The sequence below is a fragment of the Suricata suricatta genome, chromosome 17 (genome assembly GCF_006229205.1).
Source record: "Suricata suricatta isolate VVHF042 chromosome 17, meerkat_22Aug2017_6uvM2_HiC, whole genome shotgun sequence".
Taxonomy (NCBI): domain Eukaryota; kingdom Metazoa; phylum Chordata; class Mammalia; order Carnivora; family Herpestidae; genus Suricata; species Suricata suricatta.
The window spans coordinates 32296825-32324530 of NC_043716.1; the positions used below are offsets into that span (position 1 = coordinate 32296825).

At 41.4% G+C, this 27706-nt stretch overlaps 1 protein-coding gene across 4 annotated transcripts in view; it reads left to right on the forward strand.

Annotated features, from left to right (window-relative positions):
• The window catches only part of CA10 (carbonic anhydrase 10), a 484381-nt gene that overhangs the window by 366594 nt on the left and 90081 nt on the right, over nucleotides 1–27706 (forward strand). For all 4 annotated transcript variants that reach the window (XM_029928756.1, XM_029928757.1, XM_029928755.1 and 1 more), the window contains exon 5: nucleotides 15521–15706. In XM_029928756.1, the coding sequence (XP_029784616.1) occupies nucleotides 15521–15706 (186 nt within the window). The remainder of the gene's footprint in view (nucleotides 1–15520; nucleotides 15707–27706) is intronic.

Genomic DNA, 27706 nt, shown 5'->3' on the forward strand with positions numbered 1-27706 from the left:
AAAGGAAACAACAAAACTAAAGGAACCCACAGAATGGGAAAAGACATTTGCCAGTGACATATCGGATAAAGGGCCCAAAATCTACAAGAAACTCACCAAACTCCACACCAGTAAAGAAATGGGAAGAATACATGAATAGACACTTCTCCAAAAGAGACATCCAGATGGCCAACAGACACATGAAACAATGCTCAGCGTCACTCATCATCAGGGAAATACAAATCAAATCCACACTGAGATACCACCTCGCTCCAGTCAGAGTGGCTAAAATGAACAAATCACAAGACTATAGATGCTGGCCAGGATGTGGAGAGATGGGAACCCTCTTGCACTGTTGGTGGAAATGCAAACTGGTGCAGCCGCTCTGGAAAACAGTGTGGAGATTCCTCAGAAAACTATCCATAGAACTCCCTTATGACCCAGCAATAGCACTGCTAGGGATTTACCCAAGGGATACAGGGAGTGCTGATGTATAGGGGCACATGTACCCCAATGTTTATAACATCACGTTCAACAATAGCCAAATTATGGAAAGAGCCTAAATGTCCATCAACGGACAAATGGATAAAGATGTGGTTTGTATGGAATACTACTTGGCAATGAGAAAGAATGAAAACTGGCCATTTACAGCAACATGAATGGAACTGGAGAGTACTATGCTAAGTGAAATTAGTCAGGCAGAGAAAGACAGATACCATATGTTTTCACTCATATGTGGAACAGGAGAAACTTAACAGAAGACCATGGGGGAGAAGAAGGGGGAAAAAGTTACAGAGAGGGAGGGAGGCAAACCATAAGAGACTCTTGAACACTGAGAACAAACTGAGGGTTGATAGGAGGTGGGGGAGAGAGGAAAGGTGGTGATGGGCATTGAGGCGGGCACTTGTTGGGATGAGCACTGGGTGTCGTATGGAAACCAATTTGACAATTAATTATATTAAAAATACATACATACATACATACATTTAAAAATGGTTAAATGAAATATATTCTTAATGTAATTTCATTATGTTTTTTTTAATGTAGCTATTAGAAAATTTCAAATTGCAGATGTAAACTTGCTTTCTGTCTCTGTGGACAGCTTCTCCAGTCTGGCTCCTAGATCCCACATCAGACCCACTATATCATAGCCCAGATTTAATCACAAGATGTGATTGTTTGTAGAGCAACTTATTTCAAAATTTTAAAATTTATTTTCTTTAAAAATTATTTGTTTACTTTTAAAATTCAAACAATGCAAAGGGCACAAGATGGAAAGTTAGTCTTGTACCGCTGGCCCTTCTTTTTTGATTCCTCTTGGTTTCCCCCCTAGAGGCAAGAACCCCCCTCAGTGGGCTCTACAGCCTTCCAGAGATACCCAAGAAATGGTGCCCCCCAGTGTCTCCCCCAGTCTCCACCACTCCCTGTTGTCTCTCACCTGGCCTGTCTCACTTATTTACATTACCTCTGACCCCTGTGGGCACAGCTCATGGTGGACAAAAAGTCCAAAAGAGCAAAGACACTGAGGGAGATAAATGTTAAAATAATTAACTTGCACACGAGGACATGAGGAATCAGCAAAGGGACTTATTATCTGATTATCCCCCAAACATTTGCTATTTCTAATGTCTTTGAAAAATTGGCATCAGTGATTCTAATATGACCAGTGGGACCAGCAACACCCACACAGGGGAATGCTAAGAAGGTGATCTATGTGCTCTGCTTGGTGGCACCCAAGTGCCATTGTGTCCCCCCAGACTCCCCTCAAAAGGCATTTTCCTCTTTGGAGATGAAATGACTGGAGAGGGGGAGTTATTTGCCTAAAGCCTTGTGTATCAGAGATTGAATTAAATGACATTAAGCTAGAAATAACTTTTCTAAGGCAAGTTTTAGTGTGTTAATTAAAGTGGCCTAACCTTGAATTTTCACGGCTTAGGGAAAAACAGTGGCCTGAAGATGAATCCATTTATAGCCCAGTATATATTTAGAGAGAGCTTCAATGCTATTGTCTTTATAATTATCAAAGCAACCCTTAAAGCCTGGAGGATGGGGAAATGATAAAGAAAATTACTCTGTATTACTGTGCCCCTGCCCTCAGCATTGAATATCTGACAGCCTAGGTTAGAAAGAACATCAAGAGAAACTGGAAGAGGAGTTCCACCTCAGACCCACTGAATCAGATGGCGTATGTAGCTGGGGATAGGCGCCTAGATGATGCTGGGCGTCATCCTGTCCATTTTTTTTTTCTTTGCAACAAATAGAAATCAGGCGGGGCACCTGGGTGGCTCAGTCAGTTAAGCCTCCAACTTCGGCTCAGGTTAGATCTCACGTTCGTGGGTTCGAGCCCCGTGTGCTGACAGCTAGCTCAGAGCCTGGAGCCTGCTTCCGGTTCTGTGTCTTCTTCTCTCTCTGCCCCTCCCCCTCTCATGCTCTGTCTCTCTCTGTATCAAAAATAAATAAAACATTAAAAAAATTAAAAAACAAAAACAAATAGAAATCAGGCATCATTCAGGTGCTGAGATACAGCAGGAAATAGGAAAGGTAAATGCAAACATGCCTACCTTATCTCTTCCCAAAATTCATAAATATATTTAAATAAGTAGGAGGGAGCTTAACCCAGCTTGATTTGAGCCAGTGCAGATTACTCAGGTGGGCTCCCAGTGCACAGAAGGAAGAGAGGAACACAGGTTTCCATGGAAGCAGTACTGGTAGCCAATCAGCGGATGCCATCTTGATTCTGGTTCTTTCCAATTGACCTCTCACTAGAGAATCATAAAAATTGGATCCAGGGGCGCCTGGGTGGGTCAGTCAGTTAAGCATTCCACCTCAGCTCAGATCATGATTTCAGGGTTCATGAGTTTGAGCCCCACATCAGGCTGTGCACTGACAGTGCAGAGCCTGCTTCAAATTCTCTCTCCCTTTCTTTCTACCCCTCCCCTGCCTGCTCTCTATATCTCTCTCTCAAAATAAATAAAACTTGAAAACTTTTAAGTAAATAAATTTAGTAATTAAAAAAAATTGGATCCAAATAACCAACCATGAGAGGCTTGGCAAGAACTCCACAGGCTCTCAAAGTCCTGGAGCCTAAGATTTAAAGCAGAGTGCTGGTCCAGCAAGGGGGATTGGGAAACTATTCGTGAAACCAACAGTAAGCCAGGGTCACAGAGACAAGGTCTACCTGTGGAGGGTTGGGGAACCACAGTGAAGCAGAAGGAGACTGTCTTTGAAGTCAGTCTTTGTCCAAACTCTGACTCTTTAACCCACTAACTGTGAGACTCCACTTGGCTCACATAATCCTCCCTGTGACAGTTTTCTCATCCAGAAAATGGGAAGCTCACACCTGTCTTGCAGATTTCATTTAGGAATTTAAAATGTTCATAAAACATGGAAAGACACATATAAGGCAGATTATTAAATTTAAATTTTTCTCATGATGTTAAATTAGTAAAATAATATTTTTTATTGTTTATTTTTGAGGGAAAGAGAGATAGAGCACGCACACAAGCAGGAGAGGGGCAGAGAGAGAGAGAGGGTGACACAGAATCTGGAACAAGCTCCAGGTTCTGAGCTGTCAGCACAGAGCCCAGCGCAGGGCTCGAACTTGGAAACGGCGAGATCATGACATGACCCAAAGTTGGATGCTCCACCAACTGAGCCACCCAGGCACCCCCAAATTAGTAAAATAATATTAAATTAATGAAATCATTAGTTGGCAACCCTGAATCAGTAGACAAGTAGTACATGGGACTCACATCTAGAAACCCATATACTGGGACCGTAATGGAAAAACTCATCCCAGTGATCACTCTCTGGGGTCCCCCTCCCCAGGCAGAGACTGGACAGGGCTGAGGAATAAGTGAAGGGCTTCATTGCCAAAAACTATGAGTGGCAGAACATACCTAGCCTAATGTTGGCCCCTGACATACATTCCCTTGAGGAAGACAGAGGATGAAGGGCACTGTCTTGACGTAGCCACATGACCAGACAACATCGCTCACGCCTGTCCTCTCTTTTTCTTGTCATTACCACCAGTGCCAGTCACGTTCAAGAGATGCTTTACTGCAGGTGCTGCTAGCATCCCTATAGAATTTGCAGATCTGTTATTTGAGGAGTCACTATTGCCATGTTACGTAGCTTTAATTTTTTTCCTAATAGTAATAATAAGATTCATATAATAACAAGTAGAACACGTGATCATTTTGTGTGGCTTTTCAACATTGACTCCAAAAGCCTGGTGTCTTCACATAGGAAAAACAGACTGACTCAGGATAGAGAAAGATTGGAGGAAACTTAGCCTTGCTAAGGAAGCAACTTCTACCCGCCCTGCAGGGTTAAGAGTGATGGGCGAGATCTTGGACATGCTTCTTCAACCCTCCTCCCACAACTCCATGTATGGTAACTCAAAACAGAGCCCTCCAGTCAGGCTCCATTTTCTTCCTTACCCACATCTCAGCAACTTCCTTCCTAACAGCCCCAACCCATGAGCTCCAAATCCAAACAGTTTTCTTTTGCTTTCTTTCAAAGCTGCATTGAAAAAAATACACAAACAAAAGCCTTTTCCTAATGCTCTATATCCTTTACTTTCATCTCTTAACAATTAATCCTTCCAATGTCTAATTATTACTCTCAAATCTACACAGCATAAAATGTCTGGGAAAGCCCTGAGAAGAACTCTGAATCCAGATGAATAACATCATGTAAAAGGGACGTCCAGATGTCAGACTGAATCTTCTCTAATTGTCTATGGGTTATGGTATTCATGTACACATACCCAGCATTTCCAACTCTGAATCTGAATTGTGTACCCTCAGCAAAAAATAATTTAAAAGAAAAACAAAAGAATAAGAGAGGAGAGGTGTTTCCCAGAACAAGGAACAGTGTCAGTTGGTTGATTTCTAGTCTTGAATCTGCAGTTTCTTGCTGTGCAGTCGTGGATAAGCCTCTCAACTTCTCAGTGTCCCAGTTTTATGGTTTTTGAGGAAGAGGTTTGCCTTGATTGTCTCTGAAGTCCTTTTATCTCTGGAACCCACAGCACCCAGATTTTGCCTATCCATGGATGTGCTGCAATGAGGCCAATAATTTGACTCTGGCTTTTTCTGCCATGTTGCATTTCCTTGCAGTGACGCCTCTGGAGTGCCTGTGGGAGCAAGCAGCCCACTAGCCTCTTGCATCCTGCCTTTACGGATAAGCCCTTGGCCATCTCAAGCTACTCTATAGGAAGCCAGACTAAGTGGTGTTCTTAAATCTCTTAGGCTCACTAATTACATTCAAAGAAGACCTATTACACACCTCAGCAAAGCAGTCAGAGACATAATATAGGAAACCTCGGTTGTAATGAAAGGACACCTAATTTATACAGCATACTGTCAGCCCTTCTTCACTAACCCTTTAGGCACTGAGCCAACATGATGGGCTTGGCCACCCACTTGCTAAACCAACAATAAGATATGTAGGTGTGACCCATCTCTCAACCCCCAGCAAATGGGGGCTAGGATTTTTCCCTGCTGTCCTGGGTCTAGAAACCACCAACAGTAGGGGTGCTTTGGTGTCTCCTTCATTTAAGTATCTGACACTTGATTTTGGCTCAGGCCATGATTTCACAGTTTGTGGGTTCAGGCCCCACATCAGGCTCTGTGCTGATGGTACAAAACCTGCTTGGGATTCTCTCTCTCTCCTTCTGTCTCTGCCCTCTCTCTCTTTCTCTCAAAATATGTAAATAAACTTAAGAAGAAAAAGAAATGACCAAGGGTATTCAGGCTAGGACTAGCCAAATTGAACCCATTATGGCACATCCATGGGGACGCTATATTTGGGCTTTAACTGTTTATCCCTGATTCCAGAAGCTACTTATAAGCTACATGATTTCCCCAAAACTGTTTCTTACCACTTCCCGGACTTCTCTTTCAAGAGCTGTAGAACTTGGGATCAAACAGGTCTGGTCTGGGGGCACCTGGATAGTTCAGTCTGTTAAGCATTCGACTTTGGCTCAGGTCATGATCTCACAGTTTGTACGTTTGAGCCCCGCATTGGGCTCTGTGCTGACAGCTCAGAGCCTGGAGCTGGCTTCAGAGTGTGTGTGTGTGTGTGTGTGTGTGTGTGCGCGCGCGCGCCCCTCCCCCACTCATGCTTTGTCTCTCTCTGTCTCTCAAAAATAAATAAATGTTTAAAAATTGTAAAAAGAATACAGGTATGGGCTGGAATTCTATCTCTGCTGATTTCTGACTCTAGAGCTATAGTTATGAATTGTTGAACCCCTTTGAGCCTCCATCTCCTCCTTTGTAGAATATGGATAATAATATCTTCCTCACAGATTAAACAAGATAATGTATGTGGAAGAATAAGTACATGGTCTAAAATAGAGTCACAGCCCTTGTTGGGGATATTTTGGCATATCCATCAGCCCATTGTGTGCAATTGTATTGTAGTAGACAATATACTGAGTAAGACTGTATCTTAAAGGCAAGAATGCCAACATTCCTGCTTTATGAGTGAAGAGACCTCATACACCAACTCTAAAATAAATTGATAAAATTGCCATTATAAAATCTCTGTAATTTGCAGGCTCATGAGAAATGGAGTGCGGCCTCTCCTTGGTGGTTTTGTACCTAGTTTCCTGATCTAAAAAGTGGCACAGCTGTGTTGGTGGGAAACCGGTGGAGCCACTGGGGAAGACAGCATGGAGGTTTTTCAAAGAACGAAAAATAGAACTACTCTGTGATCCAGCAATCTCACTGCTGGCTATTTACCCAAAGAATATGAAAACACTAATTAGATATATGCACCCCTGTGTTTATAGCAGCATTTTTACAATAGCCAAACTCTGGAAACAGCCAAAGTGTTCATTGATAGATGAATGGATAAAGGTGTGTGTCTGTGTGTGTATAGTGTGTGTATGCGTGTGTATGTATATATACACATACACATATATGTGTGTGTATGTGTGTGTGTGTGTGTGTGTGTGTGTGTGTGTGTGTATAGTGGAATACTATCCAGCCACAAAAAAAGAGTGAAATCTTGCGGTTTGCCACAACATGGATGGAGCTAAAAAGGATAATGCTAAGCAAAATAAGCTAGTCAGAGAAAAACAGATACCATATAATCTTACTCATACATGGAATTTAAGAAACAAACAAGTGAGCAAAGAAAGAGAGAGAGAGAGAGAGAGAGAGAGAGAGAGAGAGAGACCAAAGAGCAGACTCTTTAAAGAACAAACTGGTGGTTACCAGAGGGGAGGTGGGTGAAACAGGTGGTGGGATTAAGGAGCATGCTTATTGTAATGAGCACCGGCTATTGTATGGTTGGCGAATCACTGTATTTTACACCTGAAACTAAGATAACACCATATGTTAACTGCACTGGAATTAAAACTTTTTAAAACATTGGCACAGCATCCGACCCAGTCCTCAGAATTTGTGGGTGCCTTCCCTCCTGCCTTTCCTAATGAACTGCATTGAGGATGCAGTAGCTTTTATGTGAGTCAGATGGTCATCTCTTCCTTTTACACAATTGGGATCCTATTTCCTCTCAGCTACCCCCATTTGTAGTGTTAACATTTCCATTTAAACTGTAGGGAATTATTTTTTAGTATATTAGAGGGGATTTGGGTAGGCCGCCTCGAGAGAGCATATAATGGAAACCTCACACAAGCTTTGTACCACAGCAAGCAAGCAACTGCTTATTGAGTCTTTTGGAATTTCTGGAGGTGAGGTTTACTTGTGCTTAGCCATCCTCAATTAACATCAACCCTATAGGTGTTATCTCCATTAAACCAAAAAGTCTTCAATGTGTTATTTCATGAATGGATCTTTAAAAAAATATATACTTCCTCCTTTTTTTTTTCAATCTGGAAATAGGAAATTAGACAAGAGGGACTTACACCAGAATTATCTCTGAATTCCCTTCCAGACTCGAGGATAAATTTACCTTGTTGTGCACGTAGCTTTTGACAAGAAAAGTCACGCCGTTCTTTATCATTGTTCTGTAATTCAGACATACGTTATTTCAAATTGGCTCTCCTTCCGTGACTGAGGTTTGTTGAACAATTTAGGACAGCTGAATTTTTAAATTATGCAACATAAAAAATACATTTATTCCACATACCAATGTGTTGTGTATAGTATCAGCATAACTGTTTGGTTAAGATCAATGTGATGGCCAATTTTATATGTTAATCTGGCTGAGCCACAGTGTACAAATATTTGGTCCAACATTATTCTGGATGTTGCTATGAAGATGCTTTTGGATGAGACAAATGTTTAAAGCAGTGAACTTGGAGTAAATCAGATTGCGCTCCATAACGTGGGTGGGTACATCCAATCAGGTGAATGCCAGATTAGAAAAAGAAGACTGGGCTTCCCAGAGCCAGAAGGAATTCTCTGGACTTCAGCTACAGCCTTGGCTCCTCTCTGGCTCTCCAGCCTGCAGCCCACCCTACAGAATTTGGACTTCCCGTTTATATCTTACTGATTCCTTTTCTCCAGAGAACTCTGACTCATACAATAAACAATCCCAAACACCCTCCACTCTAAACGACTGTGGGGCTCCTACACTATCAACTCATATTTAAAGAAAACCTGTCACATTGCTAAAATAGCTGTGCAATCTCATAATCTTCAGCAGCTAAAAGCTCAGGCTTTAGCGCCAGAGATATGTGGCGCCAAGCCCCGGCTCCCCAACCAATGGGCTGTTTGCGTTTTGGTGAAAAATCACCACAGCAGCCCAGAAGGACGGGTAGGCCCTGTGGGAGGCCTTCACTCCACAGGTGGAGTTATCCCAGTGTCTTCCCATCTCAGGGGAAGCAAATGGCATGGATCTAAGCACCACACTTGTTTGCTGCTGGGTTTGGCGAAGGATACATTGTGAGAATTAAATTAAGTTCGGGTTCGGAACTTAGCACCAAATAGGGGGTTCAAACCAAGATGGCGGCTACTGTGAACAAGATCATTGCTGACTGTCAAAGACTCAAACTTCTCCTTACCTCCAAAGCACACTGACTGAATTTATTTTGCTCTAATGCAACAGTATCATCAGAATAAAAGAGATGAGCCCATTCATAACAGACCCTGGTTAATCATGAGTTGCTACATATCTCTGCATTTCTGTATGAAGACATCCAATTTTACAAAATGAATAACATGAGGTTATTTTTTTGCTTTGCAAAAGAACACATGGCTTTTAGAAGGTTTCAGGTTATCAAGATAATACTAAGTGATGTACACTGTTGACAGGCCTCTCTGTGGAACACCTGTCACCTGCTTTGCTCAGCACGTACGGCCTCCCCCTGCCTCAAACCAGTGTAAATGCCAGCAGAGGAGGAAGTCAAGGGACTCCCCTGACCTTCACATTTCTCCAGATCTCCTCCCAGGATGGATTTTAGCAGCCAAGTGTCCATTCCAGTCCCCTGTTTTCCTGAAAAAAAGAATCTTGCTGCACCTGCCTAAGCCCTGAGTTTACAAACTAGAGGAGAAATCAAAATTCCCAGCATAGCTAGCTTCCGTCTGAAATGGGCTGAGATGCTCGCATTTGCTCCCATCAAGACTATTAGACTTGGAGTCCAGAAGATCTGGCTTTGCCACTACCACCAGTTGTGTGACCCCAGATAAGTCACCGAGCCTTCAGAAACCACACTGACTTCCTCATTTGGAAAATGATCATCGCTTCCACCTCTCACCTCATTTTGCAGTGGGTTAAAATAAAACACACAGGACAACCAGGAGGCAGCCAGAGGCAACCGGGATCTCCCCTGCTGTTTCAACATTTCTGTGCAGCTCTGCTCTGCTTCCTGGTCTGCGTGAGACAACCTTTTCTAACATGCCCTGCACCAAAGTAGTTCATTGGAAACACTGTAATTAGCATTACAGTTAAAATAGCACCATTGCAATGTTAATTACTACAGTGCAGATGTACCATTAGATATCATACATAACGTTGTCAAGGCTTTATTTTTAAATTAAAGTGCAACAAACCATACCCTGGCTATACAGCTTTTTTTGATTAATACAAATTAATGTTATTTCAGTGTCTAGGGATAAGGGTAGGGACAAGGGAGGGCTGCATCTAACTGGAGCAATGCATAGGCAAATGGGACCCTTTCCTGTGGATTCCCCATGACGTCCCTCCCCCACTCTGGTCTCTACATGGTGGAGAGTGTGAGCTCCATGAGGGCAGGAACTGTGCCTGGTATTGCTCAGCATACCACCCTCAGCTCCTAGCACAAAGTTAGAGGCGTTGATTATTTTCTGAATAACTGACAAGAGGAATGAATGAATGAATGAATGTAGATAGAGCCTAGAGCCGGATAAGCAGAAGTAGTGGGGGAGTAGAGTGGAGGAACCCGAAGGTGCAGTGGCTTGTTTATTACTGATAACCCCTGTTTTGTGTTTGGTTTTGACCTTTAAAATGATCCTGGATACTTGCTCGCCCCCTGGAGCATTAAAATCTGAAATGAGGGGTAAGTGATGCATCACAGTTGCAGAAGTCAGTGGAAGTCCTTCGTTGTGATGTTTTGCAAGCAAAGCTGCATTCCACCAGGCCCTGGGAAGTGGGGAAGATCAGCAGGGGTCCCTCCACATCCAAGAGGCACCCATGCATCAGCCAAAAGGCAGGGAAGGAAGAGACTGAAAATGTTGAACTCTTACATGTATTATTTATTTAATTCTCAGAGCTCATGAGGGAATTCTTCCCCAATTCGTTTTTACACATATCAAATTACCATAGTAACCATTCTTCTGTATACATTTCAGTGGCATTAAGTACATTCACTTCATCATGCGTCATGCAGCCGTCACCACCACCCAATCTCCAGAACTGTTCACGTCTTGCAAAACTGACTCTGTGCCCATTAAGCACTAATTCCCTGTTCCTCTCCCCCAGCCCATTCTTCTTTCTGTCTCTAAGGTTCTGACTACTCTAGGTTCCTCATAGAAGTGGAATCAATTTACATTTAAGGTAATTACTGACATGGAAGGATTTACTTCTATCATTTTGGTGTTTGTTTTTTGTAGGCATTATAGTTTTCTATCCCCCGTTTTTATAGGGGAGATTTTTTTTAAACTCTACATTACCTTTTGAGAAACTGAGGCTTCAGAAAGTTAACTGAACCTCCCAAGGTCACCAAGAGGGAGTTTGGAATCTTTTGACTTGACTCTTGAATCAAGAGTCCTTGATACTTCCACCTGGTATGTGTCAATGTGTTTTTTAAGTCCTAGGAAGATCCAACAAGCGTTCAGTGTGGTCCCTGCCTTGTTTCAATGTGCAACAGTTTACTCAGGAACATTAGACAGACGTAGATGGAAAGGTTTCTAGAAGTCCATGAGAGCCCTAGATACTTGCCTGCTGGGACAGAGCATGTAGCCTCCAAGAATTCAGAGCAGTTCCTCTTACGCTGCGTCGCATACATAGGTGCCCACGGGTGTTACTGGTTGAATCTCATGGTTCTGTTCTTTGTATCCCTTGAAGAGAATTCCAGGGACCCAGCTCTGCTCTGTGGGACCTACTCTCCACAGTAGATGGATTTAGCAGTGCATAGTAAGCACTGTAATGATGTGTACGCCATTTGACCCAGAATTTGCCAAGTGAAATATCCCTGAATTAGTAAAAATATTTATCCATAGGATGCTCATTGCAGTACATTTTTACAATAGTGAAAAAGGGAAGGGGATATAAGATTCAATGATAAGTTATGTATTTTTGCAATGGAGTATTATGCAACCATTTAAAAGTAATTACACACACACACAAAAGTGATTACAGAACAACAGGTACATAACCTGGAAATATTCATGTTTGTGAAAATTATATATATTTATATAATATATCATTACATATGATATGTATACATTATTAAGTAATGATGTTTGTATATATAATATATATGTAGTATAGTATAGCATATATTAATATGTACTTAATATAATTAATATAATATATAATGTTACAGTAATATTAATACTGTGATCAACAGAGTTAATATGATACATAATAAATATAGTATATTATTTATATATTAATATAATTATAATGCTATATTGATGTAATAAATGTATGTTAAATATATACTATTGATAGTATTAACATATTGATGTTATACTTACATATTGTACGTAATAATATATATTTATATACACACACTCATATATATGTGTATGAAAAATCACTTATCAGAATATACAGACAGAGCTATAAACTGATCCTGTTGCAATATGAGTATACATAGTTATAAGAATGAAGAATATACATAATAAAATATTAGCAGTTATCATTAAGTAATTGTGGAATTGTAGGTGAATTTATTTCCTTGAGCCATTCTGTATCTTTCTAACCATATGTAATATCTGTATATTAACTTAATTTTAGAAAAAGTAAATCCTACTTAATGATGGTTGCAGCATCAAACACAAACCTATCTCTAATCATTTACTGCAAAGAAAATCATGACTTTGACATGAAAAAAAGACAAGTTCTTATGATTGCACGCTGACTACATATACATTTGGTTTTGACAGGGATTATTTGGTTGCAACAGATAGATAACTTGAGAAAAAAATAAATTTATTGGGGAGTTGTAAAATATCTGAGAAAATGCAGCTCAGGCCTCATGAAGGAACTGCAAACAAGGAGGTGCAAAGGGTTTCTGAGGTCAAGTAGTTGTTCTCTCTCAGTGCGCAGTTTCCTCTGTCACTGTTGGTGCATCTGCTTCTCTCTCTGGTGTGACTTTCAGTCACTTAGCAGGCTGAGTTTTTGGACCCCATGTGACTTTCCAGTTCAGGTACTCAATACTGGCCAGGCACTCAACGGAGTTTCTGTTGACAGTTTCAGATTTAGGACCGGGAAAATGATTGCTTTAGTGTGTATTAGTTAACTTTTGATATATAGCAAACTATCTCCAAAATGTAGGGACTTAAAAAACATCAGTTTCCAAGGCTGTGGGTCTGTGGGAAGTTCTTCTGGTCTGGGCCAGGCTAAGCTGACCTTGGCTGGGCCAGTTAGCTGGTGGGTCAGCCATGGAATGGTCAGTCTAAGATGGCTTCTCCTGGGATGACTCTCTTCAGTGTCATGTCATCCTCCAGCAGGCCACCTCCGGCTTATTTACATGCTGATCTCAAAGTTCCAACAAGGAGTGAGAAAATATGCAAGACCCCCAAAAGCCTATTTTCAGAGCACACAAGTTATATCACTATTGGCCAAACCAAGTGACAAGGCCAGCTCAGAGTTAAGAGGTGAAGAAGTAGACCCCTATCTTGATGGGAAAAGCTACAGTCATGCTGTAAAGAGTACAGTTACAGGGAGGAGAAAATTCTGGTCATTTTTGCAATCTATCCTTTAATCTTCCAGGCACCAATGCTGAGATGATTTCCATCTTATAGTTGCAGCACATTTACATATTCCCACATAGCCCTGGTGGTTGATGTAGCAGGGGGAGAGACAGACTGGAGATGTGTGCATATGTTTTTCCTGTTTCACCCTGGAAGTGACACTTGTCATGTCCCCTCACATCCTATGGCTAACACCAGTCACAGGAGCTCCACCATACAGCAAAATGGCAGAATAATGAGTCAATGGAGTATTTAGCAGGCATTACTGTCTCTGCCACAGTGAGCAATCTACAAACCTGTCTGATTATTCACAAGGCTAATGTCAGAAAGTTAGAGGGGCAGGTAAGGATGGTGCTGTAGAGAAAATACATGAAAATTGTGACTAATGAAGATATCAGACATTACATGAAGCCCTTAAGGAATCCCTAGGGCCGAAAGCTGGCCCAAAGGAGTCAGAGTAAGCAGAAAGAAAATCCAATTATCTTAGCCTCTGAGGACCCAGAAGCGTTCCATTCAGATCCATTCAAAGTCTCCTTTAAGCTTTGTTCTTCTCCAAGAGCTACGTCAACACAGAGGACTAAGGCAGTAGACTCACAGGTGGGAATCAGGGTTCGTGGATCAAGTGTTGAGAGGGGCTAAGTCAAGAAAATGAAGCTGAATATCAAATTCAAAGAGGGAGAAAAGATAAAGGAACACAAAGCAGTAAGATGAGCAGTTGGAGAGGCTGAAGCAAGACGGAATCAGGAATCAGGAAGGGAAATTTGGATTAATCTCTTTAGCTTAGCACCAAATTCCTGAGCTCTGAGAAGGGGTTAGGACTCACATTCTGTGCAGCATCCGGTGGCAGGGGCAGGAAAGGGACCTAACAGACACCCTGGGCAGCACACTTGCGGGTGGAGACCAAAGCCTTCATTCTCCTGCTAGGGTTGCTCCTTTTTACCCATTTTGATTTCCTTGTTTCTCATTTGGCCTTTGTGGCATCTCTTGCTTTCTCCAGTTTCTCATACCTGAGATCTTACCTTTTACGGTATCTCTACATTCCAAATATTTATGGTAAGAAGGGCAAGCTATTTTTTTAAGTTTTTATTTTAGTTGCAGTATCATGAACATACAGCATAATATTAGTTTCAGGTACACAATATAGTGATTCAACAATTCCATACATCACTCAGTGCTCATCAGGGCCAGCGCACTCCTTGATCCCCATTACCCATTTTACCATCCCCCACCCCTTCTCATAACCATCTGTTTGTTCTCTATAGGTAAGTCTGTTTCTCAGTTTCTCTCTCTCTCTTTTTTTTCCTCCTTCCTTTGCTTGTTTGTTTTGTTTCTTAAATTCCACATTTGAGTGAAATCATATGGTATTTGTCTTCCTCTGACTGACATATTGCTTAGCATTATACTCTCTGGTTCCATCCAGATTGTTGCAAGTGACAAGATTTTATTTTTTTATGGCCGAGTTATATTCCTTTGTACATTTGTACCATATCTTCTTTGGTTCATTCATCTACCAGTAGATACTTGGGCTGCTTCTATAGTTTGGCTGTTGTAAATAATGCTGCTATATACATAGGGGTGCATGTATTCTTTTGAATTAGTGTTTTGGTATACTTTGGGTAAATACCTAGTAGTGAGATTGCTGGATCATAGGGGAATTGTATTTTTAACTTTTTGAGGAACTTCCATACTGTCTTCCATAGCGGCTACCCCAAGAGTGCAAGAGGATTCCTTTTTCTCCACATCCTCACCAACATCTGTTGTTAAGAAGAATGAGGGAGTAGGGGGGAAGACAGGTGGTGGTGATGGTGGAGGGCACTTGAGGGGAAGAGCACTGGGTGTTGTATGGAAAACAATTTGACAATAAAATATTATGGAAAAAAAATAATAAAATAAAATAAAAAAAAAAGAATGAGTTATAATTTTTTATAAGGTGCAGTTGCAAAATATTCGTCACAGTTGCTTAGGTCTCTGTTGAGTTCCTACCTCAAATTCCTAAATGATCATGTGATCAAAGATGTGGTTTATGCCTTGTGGTAAGTGCCACATAAGCCAGGTAGTTCAGGAATGCCCCCCCCCCCCGGAGAGGTGGTGCTCCCTTCTCCACATGTGGACTTAACCTAATGTGTTCTCATCCAGGGAAGGCAAAAGGCATTGATCTAAGGACCATGCTGGGTTTGGTGAGAAATGGGAAGACAGCCTTGGTTGACCTGTTGCACATTGCCTTGCAGGTCAGTGGGACCATGTACAACACTGGAAGACACGTGTCCCTGCGCCTGGACAAGGAGCACTTGGTTAACATATCAGGAGGGCCCATGACATACAGCCATCGGCTGGAGGAGATCCGACTACACTTTGGGAGTGAGGACAGCCAAGGGTCGGAGCATCTCCTCAATGGACAAGCCTTCTCTGGGGAGGTATGTGGGGCTGCTGAATTACTAGAGCTGAGTGCCAATTAATAAGATTTGGTGCCTATTTATATCCAAGGTGGGATAACAGATGGAAAGCTTTCTTTTAAATCTGTGAAATGAGAAGGTCAGTGCCTCCTTTCTCCATCTGTCTTTTGCAAGTTGATGTAGAAGTCTATAAACGTGTTTCCAGTGTTTTCCAGGAAAGGCCACAATGAAACTGGACATTTCATTCTGAGACACTGGTACAGCTCTCATGCCTCATGCCCTGCAGTATCTCACTTTTCATGCACACCTTCCCTTACACCTACTGGACCATCAGATATGCTCCCATATGAGAGAATGGGTTCCATAATTCTCCCATCTGGCAGAATGGGTGTTATTTGCACAAAACCATACCATACCATGAAATAAATGTCAGGCTACTAAATCGTCTGCTTGACTTTCTACAGATTGGAAATGTCATTGTATGCCACCATTAGTGTTGAGTAGCACTGTGTGCCACCATCAACCCAGAGAGAATTTAGGCCACAGCAGTGAGCCAAACCAGGTTCAATTATGGGATGAAGTCATACTCTAAACAGATGTTATTGGACATCCTGACAAGTGCGGTATAGTTAAATTTATCCCATATTATTTCTCTTACATTGGAGGGTGGTTATCAGCTGGGGTCAGGGGTGCTTATATGCTAAATATCCTGTAACTACGTTTGGTTTAAAAGTCCTCAGTAACTGATGTCAAGAAGGCTTTGAAATAACAAAAGTGCATATCTCATTATTGACTTGGTCTTTTTAATTTTGTTTTCAATCAACATCATGTTTAAAATTAGCATTGTTTTTAACATAGCAAGACCATACACTGAGAAATAAAGGCCAACTTTAATGAATCCAGTGGCCAGATTTTAATGATTGTTCAAAATGGATCAACGGAGAATCTACCTAGGCACTCTGCTAGGTACCAGAGATACAAAGATCTAAAAATTTTTTTAATAATAAAATAAAAAAAGACAAAGCTCCTACCACAGAGGAGCTCAAAGGGTTGATTTGTTCATGCGAATCATTATTCAAATCATTCAAACTATTAAAGAATAGTGTCATTCTGTTCTGGAGGTGTACAGGGACCCTGGCCAACTCACAGGCCATCCCACAACTCACCCAAAGGGGTCAGAAGTCCCAGAGGAGAAGCCTCTGAACTGGGCTGAGCAGAGAGGCAGTGCAGGATCATTTTTAAGAATATCAGCTTGGGAGTCAAACCCGGATTTATACCTCCTGCTTTGATACACACTTAGCGGGTGACCTTGAGATGGTTTCCTGATCATTCTAAGGCTGAATTTAGATACCTCTCAAGGTTATTTTGGAAAATTAAGTGGGATTCCATATGTAAGGAACACCTAGAGCACTCAAGAGTAGATAAACAACAAAGATAAAGCAGGAAATGAGGGACTACTAAAGGCACCAGGTGTGTCAGAGTCTTGCTTATTGGGGAGGCGGCTGGTAGACTTCACTTGTGATCTATTAGTAATGTCTGCAGAGAGGACAGGGTTGAGCAAGAATGAGCTTCCTTACTGGATCTGTAGGGAAAACATGCTAGGATTGATTAGGGATGTCTGCAAAAGGCACCTTAATGGAACAACTCCCAAGAGTTTTCGATTCTGAAATAGAGTATAGCAGGGAATATGATGAAAGCAGGGCAAAACTCCGTGAATTGAGAGTGACTGGAGACTGCCAGTCTGAATTACAGACTATTCTAAATTGCATAAACTCTTTCTAAAATATATTATTTCAATATTTTTAACTATTTCATTGTTGGCTTGGTTGCTCATTTGTTTGCTTTAATTTTTTGCCTTGCTCCCTCACTGAACTGTTCTACTCTGATCCTTATCTAAAAATTAATGTATTAGTGAAGCTACGAAATGAATGAGTGAAAAAACCTAGATGGTTACTAGGCCAAAATCTATACTTTTTAGAATTCCTTAGAATTGCTTTTTTTTCTTCAACGCGTAATAAGGGTGCTTTGTAATTTGTCAGGAACTACAATTTTGGAGTAAATGAGTCTTTCCAGAATCCTTAAGGGAAATGTATAACAATTTGATCTCTCAGAGGGTTCATTTTCCTAGACATACCCAGACCACAGGTATCAGGCACTCCAAGGAATCTGCATTTTTAATGCAGTCTGAGTAGTAGGTTTGTGAAGCACTTAATCAATGAATAAAGCATCTAAACAGAGTTGCAAATCAGAATTAGCTGAGGAACATCGTCAAAATATTTACATTTGAATCCTTTCTTGAGGCAGCTGAATCAGAGTCTCTGAGAGTAGGGTCCAGGTACATGCATTTGTAAAAATTTCCCCAAGAGATTTTGGGTTATGACCACAGTGCCAATTTTAGCTCAGGCTCTGCCTGAATTACTCCAGTTTTCTAAACTATGAGGACTTAATCAACAAAACCATACTGCACAAAAATTTAAAAGATCACCCAGGCATCATTGCAAATGGCAAAGCTGCGGTGCTCTCTAGGCTGGTGGGATTTGGGGAACAGCTTCCCAGGCAGGACAGCCAGACACAGCCATTACTCCAAAGCAAGCCAGAGTATTGGCCTCAACATCAATATTGTTATATCTTGTCCATTTCATTTCAAGCCCCTCAGTATGAGTGGTCTCTAAACCGTTGTGGATTTAGGTGCAAGAAATCAGAATGTTGGGAGCATCAAAACAATGTCGTGGGGCTAGGTATTGGCCTTTGAGATATTTAAAACAGTTTAGTGAACAAGAAAAGTCTGGCATCTTCTCTGTGGTATAAAGGAAAAGACTTAAGGTCCATGGATAAAAGTCCTGGAAAGATGGAGCTCAGCTACATATATATACATATATATATATATGTTTTCTAATAATGAGAGCTGTCCATCGATGGAATGAGTTTGCCTCTGAGAATAGTGAATTCCCATCACACTGGAATTATTAATCATGGAGTGGAATCAAAGGGCTTCATAAAAGTGACCCATATCCCGATGAACAAGTAGATTACTAGCTGTCATACATCTTCTAGTGCTGAAATTCCACACAATCCACGATTTCCTTATAGAAAAGATCCTCCAATCAGATTCCACTGAGTGTTAGCCCCAGCTACAGTAAATATGTCCCATCTGTAGGCTCACATCTTACTTTTATTTTGTGCTATCTTCAGAGCCACCTTTGGTCTCTGTTTCTGGCTATCCTCTGAGAGGACCCAAGTAGACACTTCTCGCAACAGAGCGTGTGTTTATTTTGTTGACAATGAATAATCACATTGCCATCTGTCCCATCTATCACTGCTGATCGTGATAAGTCAATTAATGCCAGGCATTTTCCTTGGCACAGCACAACAGTCGTTATCTGAAGAGCTGTAGATTAATTGCAGTCTTGTCTAGTGAGGTTATTGTAATTGATGGTAATCATTTGCTTTGTTTTATAAAGCTGCACGGATGTACGACACAGTCAGCAACTGCGTTTTTATAAAAATTATTCATGTCCTACATGGAGAACTCCTGGATGCCTTGTTGGGGGGTGGTGATAAATGAGCATATTCAGGGATTCAAATGTCTCAATTTTTTTAAGAAGGGAAAATTAACCGTTTTTAATAAGTAAGACCCTTAGCTTGCTAATCATGTCTAAGTGGTTAGATTAATGTCCACCATAAAGTAGGGTGTTTATGAAAAGAAACAAATACATTAACCAGGCAAAAGATAATATTTGAAAAGAACCATGTCTATGGATTAAGTTCTAGTAGTGAGGCTAGACAAAAAGAATCTTTCTTATCGAGTGCAGATTGGAAGTATTCACTTTAAAAATCTTCCTTAGGGGCGCCTGGGTGGCTCAGTTGGTTGGGCGTCTGGCTTCGGCTCAGGTCATGAACTCGCAGTTCATGGGTTTGAGCCCCGCGTCGGGCTCTATGCTGATGGCTAGCTCAGAGCCTGGAGACTGCTTCGGATTCTGTGTCTCCCTCTCTCTCTGACCCTCCCCTGCTCTCACTGTCTCTGTCTCTCAAAAATAAATTAAAAAAACATAAAAAAAAATTTTTTTAATCTTCCTTAAGCTCTTCTTTCCAGAGGAGGAAGGAAGCATGCACCATAGGGAGATTCACACCAGCCACATCACAGGATACCTGTGCCACATTCTCCTGTTTATTTCATCCATTCTTTGCCTGCCACTAGTGCTTCTGCTGTGTGCTGAGCTCCACAGCCCAGCTCCTGCCCAGAAAACAGTCTATTGAGGGACACATATAGTTAAAATACAGTGTAATGTGGGTTTTGTTTGAGGAAGGTGCTGGATAAAATATTATTAAGTATTAAGGAGAGAATGGACCGACACCTGTGTGGCTCAACACAGTTGCTGCTCCCACTGTAAGGCAGGAAAAACATGGCGGCCATTCCAGGCTCAGCCTTTTGAGTCTCTGATTCAGCCCAAACACATCCAAGCAAGGAAAGAGTCTACAGCCATTGCAATGGTAATGTAGATAAGCTTGTTTAATTAAAGGGGGAATAAAAGTCATCTGTTTGTTTGTTTAGTGGCTCTGAACCACAATAAATAATTATCTTAGTGCAAACAACTAAGAAATGCAGAAAAGGCAGGCCCTGTCCCTTTTAAGGAATGGATTATTTGCCTCCTTTAGAGACTGGCTTCAGTAAAGCCACACAAATCTGTGGGAATAAGCAACACCAAATTGTCCCGAAGTGTGCTAGAGTATGAAACGCATTGAGGAGCATGTAACTAAGAACCAGGGCCCCATTAGACATTGAACACGGCTCTGGGGGGCCATCTAATTGGCACTTTTCTGAGAGGCTGGGACCTCCTGGTAGAGAGGTTTGTTGGTACAAGTGGAGTTTTGAAGGGAATGAGAACTGGGATGTTAAGAATAACAGGTACACAGTAATACATATGGAAGAGCTACTTGAGGGCCATGGTGTTTCCTCCATCCCGAGGGCCAGCTGTATCTCACTCTGCCTCATTCCAGCACAGCTCCCCTACCCCAAAAGCGTTTCAAGCCTTCTTCCCTCAACTGAGCCAGGAACCTGTTATTTCCTTTCACAACTTCCAGAGAATCTTCTACATTTATTTATTTCAGTAGTCCATAAACTGTAGTCTGTGGACCAAATTCAGTTGAGTAGCTAAGAATGGTTTACATTTTTAAAGGATTGCTTTGTTTGTTTGTTTGTTTATTTGTTTTGAGAGAAAAGGAGGAAGGGAAGAAGGGCAGAGAGGGAAAGTGAGAGAGAGAGAATCCAAGCAGGTTCTCTCAGCACAGAGCCCAATGCAGGGCTTGAACTTATGAGCCATGAGATCATGACCTGAGCAGAAGTTGGACACTGAGCCAACTGAGCCACCCAGGCTTCCCTGGACTGTTATTGTTTTTTAGTATAGTTTATTGTCTGGACTGTTTTTATTTTAACAGAAGAAGAATATGCAACAGAGGCCATGTGTGGCCTGCAAAAGCCAAAATATTTACAAGATATCTGATCTTTTACAGAAAAATGTTGCTGACCTCAATCTCTTAAGTTGCCCATCACTGTAGGTTTTCTAACTGTTTACTCTCACTTGCCTTGGAACTGTAGTTCTTTGTTGGTAGAGATTGTACCTTGATCATCACTATTCTTAGCACCTTGGACATTGTCTGACATATGAGGGCTGAGTCAGTAAGTGTTTACTGAATGAAAGATAAATGATCTTGGTAAACTCCTTAAGATCAGGGATTTTTTTCTTTGCTATTCAGCTTGCATACCATATGCCTAGCACAGTACCCAACATACAGTAGGTGCTTAATTGATGTTTGTGGAATGAGTCATTCAATCACTGAATCCATAACTCAATTGACTATTGGTGTCCTAGGAATTCAGACCTTATAGGCTTTTCCCCTGGAATTATGGATGTATTGTGTTCATTGACTATACCAGGAATATAGAGCCTCATTTAAATTGAAGATAGAGTGTTTCAATAAAGGCTGTCCAAAACATCAAATTCTATTAGAAACTGGAAAAGAGGAAGAACATTTTAGTTCACAGTAACCACTAACGTGTATTTTGGGCTTTCTTTGAGAAAGGATTAAACTTAGAGAAACTTAAAATGTGTTAACAAGGTACTAACCTAACCCTATCCTCAATGTGGTAAAGAACAAGAAAGAATTCAACCATTAAGTGTTACTTTGGAGGAACATGACACAGACTTGAATCGATTACTATGCAACACAGGGGTACCTGGAGGGCTCAGTTAGTTTAGGGTCCTACTCTTGACCTTACTTCAGGTCTTGATCTCAGGGTCTTGAGTTTAAGCCCCTATTTGGGTTTGGTTCAGGGTGCGAAAGCTATTTAAGAAAGAGAGAGAAGGAAAGAGGGAGGGAGGGAGGGAGGAAGAAAGGAAGGAAGGAAGGAAAGAAGGAAGGAAAGGAGGGAGGGAGAGAACAAAGAGAGAGAAGAAGGAAGGAAGGAAAGAAGAAGGAGAAAGGGAGGAAAGAGAGAGAGAAGAAATAAAAGGAAGAGAAAAACAAAATTACTCTGCAACACAGTCCAGAACTTGCTCAGTCACATCCACACGTGGCTATGGAATCTCACTGCTAACATCCGGCCATCGTTCACATGCTTTGTGATTTGCTTTCATTCATTCATTCAGTTACCAAATATTAATTGAGTGCCTACCATGTGCTACAGTGAAGAAAATAGATAAAAATTCTTCCTGTATGGTGCTTACAGTTAGAATGGACAAATAATAAATAATAAACATTATAAATGAGTAAATATATATGGTAAATTAGAATACGATAAATGCTATGGGAAAAGAAATAGGTAGGCAGGGGTCAGGACATGAGGAGTGGAGGTAGTGAATTACAAGGATAAAATGGGTGGTCAGTGTCAGCTGTATGGAGAGAAGGACATTTGTGAGGTTGCCATAGAGATGTCTAGGGGAAGGACGTTGCAGGAAGAGGTAAAAGCCAGTACCATGGCTTTGAAGTGGGAGAGAGGTCAACGCTCCGGGAAGAGAGGGAACAGCATGAGCACAGGTGTAAGTGATAGGGCATGAGAAGTCAGAGCGGCAAGAGTGGGGTGAGGCTGCTGCACATCATGTCCTTTTTGCCTGGACTTTGTATGGACTCTGGCTTTTACTCTGAATGAATTACAAAGCACAACATAAATTCTCCCATTTAATCACCAAATACTAGCTCAGTGAAGTTGCCCTTAGTATTATCTTCTTCTTCCCCGGAGAAACTATCCAGACAATAAACAATTGAGATTGGGCTTAGCTCAGGTCTTCTGATTCATAACGTTGCTTAGCATAAGCCCAGGTTTACCCATAAACCCCATAATGATGACTGCTCACCTACTCTGGGCCTTAGCCCAGTGGGGAAGTTCAAAGACCTATATAGGCCATGGGGAAGACCCTATCTTCCCAGACTGTTAGCTCCCTACAGGCACAAAGTAGGTTCTACTTTTTAATATCTCCCCATACATGTGACAAGCATTTGATAGATATTATTGAGTGAAAAGATTGAATGAGTAAACTGAGAATAATTTAAAAGATTGCAACTTTCAGAGTACCTAAATTTACCCAGTATATCATGAATTAAATACTATTGTCATAATGGCAAACCTTATAAAGTTAATGTCAATGTCAACAGAAGTTCTAGACGTTTTATGTTAAATTATTCACAAATATGGAGTAAGTGAATTTTTCAGGGTACCTGGGAGGAAAAATGGAACAACTGATAGCCAGCATGCTAGAAACATCATTTAGATTGCTCGTCTCACACTGTAATTACTCCCAGGGTCAGACCAGGGAACTTGTCTTTGCCAATGCTAAAAGCCAAAAGTCTGGATCCCAGGAGCCAGTCCTACTCAGAGTGAGAAAACTGACCTTTGAGAGACAAAACAAATAGAAATCAAAAGCCCAGATGGTGGTAGGGCATATTATGATTCTACCAGCAAGCAGATGATGACTATGATCAAGCATAAGGAGTCTTCCCTTTGGACGTTCTTCTAATTACTTCTGGGAAGGGACAACCCAGTCAAGTCCACAGCTTTCTGGATTGCAATTTTAGATGGACATCATGGGACAGCCAAAGAGAGAAGAGACTGCATTTAAAGACAACCTGCTTAAGTCAGCTCATCAACTCCCATCCTAACCTGCATTATCAGGTTAGGATCACAGGTTAGGATCAACTCATTTTCTCATCGATTCCCATCCTATTCTGCATCATAACATTGACCTGGTCCTGCCTAGATGGCATCCTCCTCCTCTATTTGACTCTAATCTCCCCCCTGGTGTTCCATCTAAAGCAGGGAAGGAGGTATTATATTACAATGACATTATTAGAGACGGGCATTAACGGGGACTTGATCAAGTTTCGGTGTAGAACTTGTCACCATGCAGATCATCACTGCTACAGCTTTACAAGTGTTGAATGTGGTCTTCCTTTATGTAGTAACTAATGACATTGTAGTTAAGGATAAGTACTGGGTCCAGCACTTCTGTGAACTAGTTGACCTTTTTTCATCCATTTCCAAAGCCATAAAAATAAAATCAATTGGAAAAAAATATGTGAAGTAAGGATGACCCATTCATGACCATTCTGACCACTGTCAACAGATCATTAAAAGTTATAGAGGTTCCACCAAAGATCACATCTCCCACTCCAAGATAGACAACTGCTATTAGAAAGAACACGTCTGCTCAAAGCCTACATCTGAAGTGTTCAAGGAGGCCCCATGGAGGTCCTCTTCTCCAACCCACTTACTTTACAAAAGAAAAATCAGTTACCAGAGAAGACAGAGACCTGGCCAAAATCACTGGCAGAATTAGTCAGTGGCAGAATTAGGACCAGAACCCAGGTTTTTAGGCCCCTAGTTTGTGCTTTAAATTTTTCAAATAAAAGTTTAAATTATATTAAATCCCAACATTCAACAGGTACCTTTCTAGACCGTCTGGTTTAGTTGCCCCATAGAGCAGGTATAGCCTGATAATCAGATTTCCTGCCTTAGTGAGCAGAGCAGATCCCATCACAAAGGCGTTTTCACAGCCAACCTCAAAAAGGTAAAGACATTGGCAGATTATTTTGCAAACATGAGCACTCATAAGCATCCATGAGGAAATGGATCTAGAAGTCACCACATCACTCCCAGCAAAAATACCACCAATGTGAGAACCGTAATAGTGCCTGATTGCAAGAAATGTGGAAATGAAAGAATGGAAGACTAAAATAGAAAGTAAAATTCCTTTTAAAGATCCTTTGTTTGGTTTTAATGGGAAAAGGCATTCATGAGAACCTAAGAATATAAGCCATGCTTTTCTACAGTTTGAATCCCCCATTCCACCCCCTCTCCCTAATAACCTTCTAGAACAGTTCAGTAATATTAAACATAAGTGATCTAGATAGTAATATTGCAAAATTAAATCACTAGATGTCTAGCCGTTCCATGGATGTGCTCCTATACAAATCAAAATAAAGCCGTTTAAAACCCCCAGATTCATTTGCTCTGACATATCGATAAACTTTTGCTAAAACAAAGCTAATCATCTCAATGGTGCCAACTTAATTGCTCACCAGTTGATGGATAATAAACAGACCTGAGGATTAAAATATGAACTAATTACTGTACTCAATTCCATTTACTTGATTTCATGTTCCATTAATTTTTTGCATCATTTCTGGTGGAAGCCTTAGATTTATGGTCGCCCCGAATGAATTATGCCACTTAGTTGCCTGTGGCATGCTCGTGTTCAGGATTGGTTGGAAAGGGCAGAATTCTGGGCAGTAAATATTTAGCCAAAGCAGCCTAGGATATAGTAAGTGAAGGTAATTATCCATTCCCAAATACCAGCCAGAGTCAGCCTCTATAAATCTGTCCCCATCTCTGCAGTAAAAGGGCAACAGTAGGATTGCTCTCATGATTATTCATTGGATCAGCTTGTTAGAGGCGGTTTCCAAGAGCAGTAGTTGGCTTGGCCCAGAAGGGGGCTGCGGGGAAGCAAAGACAAGCACACCATGGGGAAGGGACATTGGCCTGGGAGTCAGGCACTTGTGCCACCAGTAAGAGGACAACATTTTGGCTTAAAAGATCTCCCTTCAAAACCCATTCTGTCACTCACTAGCTGTGTGATCCCAGTAAGGGAAGAACTGGGCAAATCGCTTAGCCTTCCTTAACCTTTTTAAACACTTGATATGGGTTTAATAATGCCAGGCCCATATACATGATAAGGTGATTGTGCGGTGTGAAAAAGCACTCTTGTGATAGGGCCTTTGAAGCTGTAAAGTGCTGTGCCAGTCATCTGTTCCAGAATCTTTGCAGATAAGACATATAAAGACAACCACAATGTTCCAATATGATTACGACCACCAGCTTTCATTTACCACGCACATAAATGACCCAAGGCATTGTGCTCAGTGCTGTATCACACTCAATGCTCACAACAAGCCTGTGAGCTAGCAATCATAAATACCACTTTACAAAAAGGAAAAGAAAGAGAGATTAAAGAACCTGCCTTCAGTCATATGGTCCATACGGGGAAGAGCTGGGATTTGAACCCAGGTCTCTGACTTTAGCTATGCAGTGAGTGAACTTAGACAAGGCATAGTAGCTGTTTGATCACAGGCAAGTCCATTCTCTGTAAGCACAAGTGCCCTGTTTGTTGCCTGAAATGATATTTCAGTCCCTCCCTATCCTGCATCAGCCTTAGGAATAACCTGCACTTTTTCTGGCCATAAAAGGAGACAGGAACCTATTTCTCCAAGTGGCACAAATTGCAATGGGAAATATAACACAGCATCACTTTGTGCACCCGCTGACGACTGTAGATTCATTCACCTTCCCCTCTCAGATGGCCAGTGATGTTTTTGTCTCTTGATTCTTCGAAATATAATAAGCAAGGTATTGTATATCTGTAAATTTGTTTGTGTATAAACACATCTGTTTCCCTCTGCAAAGCATGAGAAACCATATTCCTTAGTTTCAGAGGTAGCTTGGGCAAATACCTTTTCTTGCAGTGGATCTGTTTGTTGAGCTAGAAATTTCTGGTTTGAGCCTTAAAAATGGATCCTGCAGGAGCTGTTTGGCAAAATGAGCTTAGCCAGGAGGTTTTAAATAACCCGTCCAGCCAGAAAAGGGGGGAAAGCTCAAGCATCACCAGATACTCACTGCATCAGGACTCAGTACCCCTGCCCCAGTTTTTTTCAAAGCAAATAACTGTGCTCCAGGAAGGATCATTGCGGTAACAGATGGCCAGCCAGAGAAGGTTCTCGATGAGGATCACACACATCTACCTGTTGCACCTGTCTGTCTCGGGCTGATGTGTTCCCCTACCCCAGCTGAGGAGCTGGGACCTACTTGCAGGAACATCAATTAGTTGTAGAGGTTAAAATGGACAAAGTTATTCATTCCTGTGTTTGAATCTGGCTTTGTCACTTATCACCCATGACCTTGAGCAAGTTACTAATCCTACTTGTGTTTCAGTTTCCTCATCAGTGAGACTAACAGCGATGCCCACGCCATAAGGTTCCCCTCCCCAGCTTTATTGAGGCATAGTTTACATACAGTAAAATTCATCAATTTTAACTGCACAGTCTTATGTGTTTTCATAAATGTATGGTCATGTAGCCATCACTACCACCATGACCTAGAACTTTCATCACCACGATGAAAGTCCCTCAGCAATCGCCTCCCCCACCCAACCCTGACCCTTGGCAACCACTGATCTGCTGTCACGATGGTATTGCTTTTTTCATATTTCAATCAATAGATTCCTACAGTATGTAGAGTTTTCTTTTTTACTTTATTTTTTAAAGGATCACAGTGAGATTAACTGTTTCTCTTGGCATACAGTTCTCTGAACTTAAGCACATACAGATTTGCATAACCATTAGCATAATCAGGATACAGAACAGGTCCACCCAACAGGGTAGTTTGTAGGATTAAGAAGGTCAATGTATGTAGAGTGCTTAGAAGAGTGCCTGGCACACAGTGAGTGCCCCAAAATGGTAGTGCTTTTTTTTTTT